Source organism: Humulus lupulus, chromosome 1 (assembly GCF_963169125.1).
Source record: "Humulus lupulus chromosome 1, drHumLupu1.1, whole genome shotgun sequence".
Lineage (NCBI taxonomy): Eukaryota > Viridiplantae > Streptophyta > Magnoliopsida > Rosales > Cannabaceae > Humulus > Humulus lupulus.
The window spans coordinates 25,357,429-25,367,314 of NC_084793.1; the positions used below are offsets into that span (position 1 = coordinate 25,357,429).

The following is a 9,886-nucleotide window of genomic DNA, read 5'->3' on the forward strand; positions in this document are numbered from 1 at the left end:
TATCCGAATTAGTCCATAGTAACTAACATTTTGGTTCAAAAATATATAGTCTTGTGTGATCTTTGTTTTTTAACCACCTTCAATTGTGAGCGACCGCATGTGAATGAATGAAAGATACCTTTTAGTAATTGATAAGTTGAAGGAACAACTCCAAAAAGTATACACTGCAATTTATATTACACCATAATCTATATAGGCTTATTATGATTTTTTCCCCCGAACTATTACCACTATCAAATCGTGCCCCCTAGATTTTTTGGCTTGTTAAAAATTCTTCCTGAACTATTCACGTTACTGAAATGTGGGACTTCCGTCCAATTTTGCTAACAAAATGGTGATATGGCGACACTCGACTACTGATGTGGATTGCCACGTGTATAATTAAAAAAATAGATTACCCCCCAAACTTTTACTGTTACCAAATTATGCCCATCGAATTCTAAAATTTAAAATTTAAACAATATTTTTAATATTAAAAAGAAAATATAAAAATCATTAAACTAAAAATTAATTTAAATTAAATAAAATCATACAAAATAAAAACTTAAAACGACATAGGCGACACCAAAGCTGAAAGTCGGCGGGACCCACATGAGCCCAGTCTATCGACGATGTCACTACCCAACCAACTTTGAGCTCATTCTGACGCATGCCTAATCTTTTGTCACCATCAATTTTTTTTTTCTTTTAATGGTTTTTTTTCCTTTTTTTTTTTAATATTCAAAATATTGTTTAATTTTAAATTTTTAAAATTCAGGGAGCACAATTTTGTAATGGTAATAGTTCAGGGGCAAAAATCATGTTTATTTTTTATATTATAAATGAGGCATTGACATGGCAATATCACATCGGCTACTAAACTGTCACATCACCATTCCGTTAGCGAAATTGGACGGAAGTCCCACATTTCAGTAACGTGAATAATTCAGGAGAAATTTTTAAAAAGTTGAAAAATTCAGGGGACATGATTTGGATTGGTAATAGTTCGGGGCAAAAAATCCTAATAAGCCATCTATATATGGTGTTAATGTGTTGTGTCTTATATTATATGTTCTTTTAATCCTAGTTGGGTTTGGGTGATGATAATCATTTTATTTTATTCTTCTTCATGTCCTATATTTTAGTTTCAATGCACTTGTTCCCTTGAGTTGTAAGGCTATATAAATTTATTTTATATATATACATATAGAAAAATTATTGGGTGGTAATTGTTTTTTACTTTTAATATTTTCAGGAAAAATTGATAAGAAACTCTAATTTTTTTTTTAGTTATCTTCCCAGTATCACCTAGTATCAGTGCTTCATTCTTTTAATACTTTAATTCTCTTTATTTAATTCAATCATATCATTTATTTCATGGCACTGTGTATTGGATCGAAATCATTATATCCAAAATCTCAGTTTTTCCTTGCTTTATATTGCTGGAGCAATATGATTAATCTGTCAAAGTGATAATTAAGTATTTCTATGCAGTGTCATTAGGTCTCATTTTGTTAGAAGAAATAAGAATACGTTACTAGAGAAGAAAAAATAAAACTAAAATCAAAACATAAAATAAAATAAAATATTTATCTGATACATGTATATTAAAAATATATAATAATTACACATGTACCATTAATTAAAGGGAAATCTACACAAATGTACTAAAAGTATAAAAAAATATGAAAAATACGGTACATTACAAAAATATGGAATTTTTTAGATAAAAATACGGAATGGCAAAAGTGTAAATACGAAGTGACAAAATCATAAATAAAAGCTATAAAATACAATTTTTTGTGATCAACGTTTACAAACTAGTAAATATCTGTTACATGTTTGTAAATAATATTTACAAAAATCAGTTATAGAATTGTAAAAAAAAAAATTTGTAAATAAAACTTACAAACAAGTTCGTAACTAACTTTTTTTTTGTGTAACAATAGTTTACAAATCTAGTTTTGCAACTAAGAAATATATTTTTGTAACTAACATTTACAAAAATATGTTATAGTTAAGAAATCATAACCAAAATATACATAAAAATATTATATTTTTCCATATTGTTACAATATTGTACCAAAAAATTACATAAACATTCATATTTATGCTATACAACTTAAAAATATAAATTTAAGATGTCCATTATTTATAAAACACTTTGTTAAATATATATATAGTGGTGAAATATAATATATATTTTTAAACAAGTTTTACATTTTTGTAATAAGAGTCTACAAAACTAATTTTACAACCAAAAAGTTTAGTTTTGTAACTAACATTTACATAAATATTTATAAATTTATTTAACATGATTGTTACAAAAATTCATAAAATTAAGTTGTGAATTTAGTACATGTTTGTAACAAAATTTATAAAACTAAGTTTCTTACTAAAAGACACTATTTTATTTTGTAACTAATATATACAAAATGTTAGATTGCATAAAACAAACAAATATTAGAAAAAATATATAACTACTAGTATAGAAATAGATTATATTCATTAAAAATATTATAATTTATGCAAGCATAAAAATTTGTTTAATATTAATAATACATTCATTTTAAATATATAAAAATAAAAATAAAACTTGAAAAGAAACTAATTGAATATTATTATATCACATCAATATAATTATATTACATCAATTAATGATATATCTTCTTTTACGAGTACAAGACAAAATAAAAGTTCATCATGACATAAAAAAAAAAAGTTTTTCATTACTTATTAGAGATCAAACTTATACATTAGCAAGTTATATTCTTGTTTTATTTCATTTTACTATTCTCCGTCATTTTTTTTTGTTGAAGAAACTGTATATTTGTAATTATTTGTATTTACCGTATATTTTAAATTTTTTCTAAATATACAGTGTTTTATGTAATTAATTCTTAATTAAATAGTTAAAATAACATAATTGACCAAAAACTAACATAAATCTACAAATACTAAACTTAATTGAAACATGCATTGTTTTAAAATTATACAAAAATATGAAAATTTTAATCACATGTTATTAAAATAAAATAAGATAAAGCCATATGTTGGTGGAAAAGTTATTCTCAAACAACACTACAAAAATGCCATAAATATGAAGAAAAAAAAATCCACATATCGTCCCGGTGGTGGTTACGTGTCCTCTTGATGTTTATCATGACTCCCACACTATGAGATGTTATACACTTTTTCATCTCAAAATTGCACCAATTGAAACTCTTAGACTTGTATTATAAGAGGACTTTACCGTACTATGTCATGTGGTGGTGTACTAAGATAGACATCTTAGTCATCTTAGCACATCATCACTTCGGTAGTTAGAAACTAAAGTTAAGTTAAAGTATCAATCTGCCACCGATCAAAATTTGGATTTTGGAACCTATCACATCATGGAATTTGCATAATACCATGTTACATGTTAGTTAGTTAGTAGTAGTAGCAGCCAGCTATATTGCAATTTCACAACTTTTACTTCTCAGAATATCATTTTTCGATCATTAATGATAACAATAATGTAGTGGAACACATGGAATTTATGAACAAAAATCATCTGTCAATGTCATCCACACCAAGCAGGCAGGAGTTTTCTTTCTAAGTAACTCAACTCAGTACAAATATACAAGCAACTGGATTTATTGCTGCAGTTAACTCTATATAAGAAAATGGAAAAAAAATAAAATAATTGAAAAGAAAAAGAAGAATATGAAGAAGAAGAAGAAGAAAACTCTCTTTGTAACATTTTTTTTAAAAAAAAAGGAAAAAAATATAGATATATTCACCACTCAATGTGTGTCATAGTGACACTTCGTTACTTTCTGATCCCGATTTTGCGCTTCATGTCAACCGGGGCTGGCTGCCTCCCTGTCCGATGTGGGACTGCGTTTGAAGCTTTCCGGGAAGGTGAAGGGCCCAGAGAAGAATTGAAATTCTTGCTGCAAAAGTCAAGTGTATGGACTTGTTAGAAAAAAGCCATATTAAGTTGTTTTAGGTAGAAAGAAATGGATTAGATCAAGGTCTTTACCTTAGTTCTGGGCTCTTTGCAATCTTATTTGTATTAAGCTTCTTGGTCTTTGACTCAATGCCATTGGTTATGCCGGAGAGTTTAGTCTGATTAAACTGCCAAAGCAAATCTGGCTCTGAAGAGTCACTGGTGGCAGCATCAAGATCATCCATTTCATCAGTACTGGCACCACCATTGAATCGGTTGTTGCCTCCCATGAACATGTTGTAGGATTGGTCCTGATAGAGTTTTGTAGAATCTGGAAGATATTTCTGGTAAAACATGTCAGATAAATTTCCATTGTCTGCTCCCCAACATCCTCCTAGAGGGTTGTTTTCAACCCTGCTTACTTCTTGCTTGTTCACCATAACTTTATCGACCCACTCACCCGAGCTCATGTCTTTCTCTTCCTCCACATAGTTCTGGCCAGGACTATTCACAGGTGGCCATGGAGGTGAGTTTGCCAGTAGCTCATCAAGATCAAAGCTTTGCCTCTTCTGCCTCAATGAAGAGATTTTATGATTCTGCAGCATCAGAAACCAGATAAATATAGACTTAACTCTCACACTATCATGTACAAAATCAGATCTTTGGAGACATTGCTATGTAGGTAGGTACCCCCAGAAGGGTGTCAAACCTCTGACATTACCATTTAAACCCCCCTCTTAGGTTGTACAAAACCAGATATGCAGATGAAAATAGATGAAAATAGTAATGTGAAAAAACTGATGAAGCAAAAAATTTCTTACCTCAATGTCTGCACTCTGCAGTTTGGACTGAAAAGGAGAGACTTCACTAGCTTTTGTCCTGTATTTATTATTAGCACTGCCAGATACAGATAGTTGGTTGTGGTCATCTTCATCTTCTTTCCTAGCCAATGCTGCCTTAAGACTAGAAATCTGCACCAGTCAAAGTTATCAAAACACTAATACAGTAGTAATGCATGGAAAAGAGAAGGTTTCAAGAAAATTAGAATTGAAAACTCAACCTGTTCTTTTAGCTCTTTAACATCTGAACTATCTTTGTTCACCTTGGCAGCTCCAAGTTCAACTGTAGCAACTCGCTCTGCAAATTTAAGTGTACTAATAGTTTCACCAATAGCATCAGGCTCAGGACTTATGTGAACAAACATTAATGTCTTGGCCTGCCCTCCTATAGATGTTTGACAAGAACCACAAAGCAATGATCAGAGAGAATACTTAGAAAGAAAAGCAAGAAAACAAAACATGCGAGTGAGAAAAAACAAATAAATGGTTACCAAGTGAATCTTGGAGTAGTTGTGTGAGTTTGCTGTTCCTGTAAGGAACATGGGGATTCTTTTGGGCAAGGGAAGCTATTACATCACCCAAAGCAGAGAGAGATTTGTTGATGTGTTGTGCTTCTTTCAATCTATCTCCTGTCACCTCAGACTTGTCTACTCTCTCACTCCCAGCTAAGTCAACTAGATGCATGCAGCCACGAAGGACAGCTCCAGAAGTCAAATCCCTTCCTTGAACATGAACTGTCAAGCAACTGCATGTGATTATTAGTTAAAAGCTATGTCAGTTAGTTGACATGAAAGTTTTTCATGCATGGAAAAAAACTACGTGCATAAAGTATGCAAATAAAAGAGATAACTAGATTGTCACCTGTGAGAGCGACTACTGCGGTCATTTAAGGCTGTTGCACCCACAACACGATTCTTGTGGCCAAGATTCATTAGATCTATTACATCTGCTGTTGATGAAACAGGGACAAGGTTTGCATCTGGTACACTTAGTCCTGTCTGGGAACTGTTACGGATTTCTAACGTGTTACTAGTTAAGGAAAAAAAGCCTCTAGTAGGAAGATTCTGCTTAATTCTACAATATTTTGGGACTAAGAAACAATAACAATTACTATGCAGGTACCCAAAAAGGACTCGAAACTCGGACCTTGTGGGAGCAAACCACATAACTCTGACCGTTCCACAATGTCTTTCTAAGTATCCATAATTTTCAACTGTAAAGTTACAGAAGATAAGTTTTATGTAACTTTTATACTTGTTGTAATATAAATATATATATATATATATATTTGCATAGCTCAACAAACATAACTTAAAAAGGATATCTTTTGTTAGTTCCATCAGTAACCAGAAGATCCCTGACTTGCTCATTGTATATCTCGATCATCTGGACAGATACATCATAGCGGAAAGTATCCTTCCTCTGGTCTGCTATAAGAAACAAATCCCCCAATGCTCTATAATTTACACCTCTACTTTTCTCTGTAAGATCTCTTGGTCCAGTCTAGAATTGTGAAGAGAAAACAAAAAGAGAAAAAGTTAAAACCGAAATGTTCTAACATTGCATAAGATAATGTAAATTTTAATTTTCTAAACACTTGTACCCTACCATGGTGAAAGTTTTTCCTGATCCAGTTTGGCCATATGCAAATATACAAACATTGTAACCATCAAGAACAGACCGAATAAGTGGCTGCATATCAGAGAATACATCCGCTGCAAGAGATGATGATGATGATAAAATAAGGACAAGATAGCTTAGCAACAATTCAGAGAGCAAAAACTGTATGAAAATGTTACTAACCTTGAGTAGCAGATGGCCCAAATACTTTGTTAAAGCTGAACAACTTTCGCCCTTTCCCATGCCTTGAAGGGGCGTTAATTGTGATGTTTCCATCTTCTATGTGATCCACAGTGCTCAAAGAGTTTGGTTGTCCAGGCAAAAATGGCCTCACTCGACAGTAAACTCTTATACTTCCTAAATTCACATAATAAATATCTAACTAATCAATATATTTCAAAGGGATATAAATATGATGAAGACAATCAAGATACTTGGACTTTAGGCAATAGATGATCTTATTTACCTTTGAGATCTTGTACTTGATTGTACAGCTTTCGGTTCTCCTCAAGAACTCGGTGATACCCGGACGCAGCATGAGCTAGGCCACTAATGTGCAAACCAAGATTGTTGAACTCTTCATGGAACTTCATTTGAATGAATTGCATACCGGCTTTTGTTGTGTGAATGGTACTCTTTAGTTCCTATAAAAAATAAAACCTAAAATTAATACCTTAGTAGAGTTTACATTAAGTAAAATGACATAGTATATCTCAACTTTGCCTACCTGAATATCTCTTTGCTGTTTATCAAAAATCAGCTGCTGATTTAATAGCTTTCTTTTTGACTCCTCATCAGAAATGCAATTTTTTTGGATCCGCTCTGTCTTTATCATGCTGGCATCTTTTTCTTCTATCTAAAGAATCACAATAGTCAAAAGTGAATGATAAGCATGAGTTGGTTATATTACAGTTGAATTCATTTGGATTAAAATTCTCAGCTTGCAGTTTGAAGTGGCCTAAATGAGAAAAGATTACCTTTCTATCACCAAAGGTAGATTTTGCTGTAAACTTGTTTCCATTTGAAGTAGACATGTCTCTTGGAGTTGCTTTTACCTATAAATTACAGTAAGGCATAAACAAAGAACTAGTTAGTTAAACTTAAATATAACATAACAGTACAGGCACAAAGTTTCTTAAACTTGCTAAAGAAGATAAAAACTAACATACCGTTTCATATTGTTGACCAGAAATCCGGTGCTCAAATTCCTCCACCACCTTACTTAAGACAGATTCCACCAACTGTTCAAACAAAATAACAAAAGAAAAATGTTGGTAAAAATACTAAAAACAATTGCTTAATTTGATACTTGCTAAATGGCAGCATTGAATATGCATCATTACATACCATGGGAACTTCCTCAGGCTTCTTATCTAACAGAATTGCACGAACAAGTGCACTCATGGAGCCAGAATTAGACTGCAAATGCACACAAAAACAGAACAAGCTTAACATCCTCATCTAATCCAACCTCACAGAGGTTTTCATCAGAGACCAACAAATAAAAAAACTAAGCTTACCAACCATTTTATTATAGTCAAGATCAGAAGAAAGACCGTTCAAAGTTTTTTCAGTCGCAGATGAGTTCCTTGATATGGAATTGGTGAACGGTTCTGAGTTTTTTCTTACAAAGGATTTTGTGGACGTGGTAACTTTCACATTTCCACCAAATTTCCAAACACCATTTCCACCACTTTGTTTCCAATCAGAGTAGGATTTAAGAGCCAAAACACTGTTCACAACCCTTGCAGATTTTCCTCCCTGAACAAAAAAGAGATCAAACATATTTGTCAAATCCCAGTTCCATAATAATGTTCTTAGTTTCAAAACCGTAGTTGTTCATCACTAAAGACAAGACATACTTGTTCTAAATCAGATGCTTCGAAAGTTGGAATTCCCATCTCTTGTACAGCCACAAGAAAGTTCCTCACGTTTTCAAAGTACTGAAATGCAGACAATGCTGCTCCATCAGGGATCAAAGCAGCATCACATGGACTTTCCACAACCTGAAAATGAATTAAGACATGTGAATATACATAGCAAGGATGGCAGTATAACAATCAAAGCCTATAAACTCTTTGTTCAGCTTAGATAGATTCACCTTAGACACAGCTCCGGGTTGAACTTTGTTGAGGACATTGCAGAGAATAATCCCACTTCTCAATCCAAGCCTAAACTCTTCTTCAGAAGGCTCTGCAGGCAAATCTTTAGCCGCCACAACTCCCACCATCTTTCTCAGCCACCCTGCAGCTTCATTTCTTCTTGAAGCTGAGGAAAAACATTAAAACCTGATTTATGAAACTAAATTGAACCAAAAATAATAAAAAATAAATAAATAAATCTATGGGGAAAAAAACAAAAAGATGAAAAGGTTCAAAATTGGAAGAGAACAAGTACAGGCTACTAGACTATTACTGGCCATAAATACCAAACACCAAAATTCTCAGAGTCAGATCCTAATGAAACCGGGATCAGAAGAAAAAAGGGCAGTACATTCATATAATAAAAAACTCAAAATTTATAAGAAAGATGAGTTTAACTTATAAACTAAGATTGATTGGTATGAAGGGTGATTAATTAAAAATAATAATTGTGAAAATTGAATAAGACCACATTGTATGTATCATGGTGAAGAAGTAGAAAATAAGCAAGATAAATAGTACCAGCTTCCTCAGCTCTTCTAGACTCCAAATCAAGACCACCACCCCTATGACGATTCCCATGTTGCTGGAGCACATCCTCCACTACAGACGCAACAGAAAACGAGAATGTTCCATCCGTTGCCATTGTTGTCATATTTTTATACTTTTCTTTCTTCCTCTTTGGTCCCCACTAAACAGCAATAACAGCAAGCAGCTCCACAACTCACACCAAGAAATTCCCAGAAAAATCTCACAACCCCACGATCAAATCAAACATCTTAAACACATAATCATCTTCCTTTGAACAAAAACTGTTCTGGGTTTCAGAGAGAAAGATCTGAATAAAGAAATAAAAACAAAACAGAGACCTCAGACTCGGAGAGAGAATATGTTGAGTTTATGAGATAATATCTTCGTAGTTAAAAGTAGTGATTGTAGTCGTTGATGATGAATAAGAAGAAGAAGAAGAAAGGTGATAATGAGGCTTCTTTGTTACCAATTCAGAGACTCACATTATTCTCCATGACCTTTAGCTTTCTCCCTTTATTTTTTTTTATCTTTTTTTCTCTCTACAAAGCAACCCAACCATCTCTCCCTCTTACTGGCTTACTTTATACTCTGTGACCCTCTCTCTCTATCTCTCTCTCAGCAACAACACTCCGAACCTAGTCCCAACCCTTCTCATTTAAAGAATTCATTTCTTTTTTTATTTTTATTTTCTTCACAAATTTAAAAATCCATTTTTATTTTTCATGAACTGCCTTAAAAAGGTTGGTTTTTTTTGGGTCACCAAGAAGAGCCGCACTCATCATCTCCGATTGACACGTGAAATTTACGCGGTGAAAATTATTGTTGTTATTTTTGTGAAAAGT

The 9,886-nt window shown here is 32.6% G+C and overlaps 1 protein-coding gene across 2 annotated transcripts; it reads right to left on the reverse strand.

Annotated features, from left to right (window-relative positions):
• Window positions 1-3,457: 3,457 nt before the first annotated feature.
• On the reverse strand, window positions 3,458-9,655 carry LOC133789485 (kinesin-like protein KIN-14I). 2 transcript variants are annotated; one of them, XM_062227340.1, is made up of 19 exons: window positions 9,527-9,655; window positions 9,036-9,351; window positions 8,474-8,640; window positions 8,235-8,378; window positions 7,897-8,133; window positions 7,720-7,791; window positions 7,542-7,613; window positions 7,350-7,427; window positions 7,100-7,228; window positions 6,839-7,016; window positions 6,556-6,729; window positions 6,361-6,467; window positions 6,077-6,255; window positions 5,614-5,775; window positions 5,244-5,497; window positions 4,974-5,137; window positions 4,735-4,884; window positions 4,007-4,509; window positions 3,458-3,917 (listed from the first exon to the last, which is right to left on the reverse strand). In XM_062227340.1, exons 2-19 carry the CDS (start codon window positions 9,166-9,168, stop codon window positions 3,794-3,796), a joined length of 3,027 nt encoding a protein of 1,008 aa, XP_062083324.1. In that variant the 5' UTR covers window positions 9,169-9,351; window positions 9,527-9,655; the 3' UTR covers window positions 3,458-3,793. The 2 variants fall into 2 exon arrangements, with proteins under 2 accessions (XP_062083324.1, XP_062083322.1); XM_062227338.1 differs by lacking the exon at window positions 9,527-9,655 and having other exon boundaries at window positions 9,036-9,503.
• Between the last annotated feature and the right edge of the window lie 231 nt (window positions 9,656-9,886).

What these genes read in the sequence shown, in the direction of transcription:
- LOC133789485 (XM_062227340.1), bottom strand. Translation starts at nt 9,168, where the DNA reads ATGACAACAATGGCAACGGATGGAACATTCTCGTTTTCTGTTGCGTCT. An exon ending in CGCAGTAGTCGCTCTCACAG is followed by an intron (nt 5,498 to 5,613) that starts GTGACAATCTAG and finishes AATCACATGCAG; the next exon opens with TTGCTTGACAGTTCATGTTC. An exon ending in TGCAGAGTGCAGACATTGAG is followed by an intron (nt 4,510 to 4,734) that starts GTAAGAAATTTT and finishes CTGATGCTGCAG; the next exon opens with AATCATAAAATCTCTTCATT.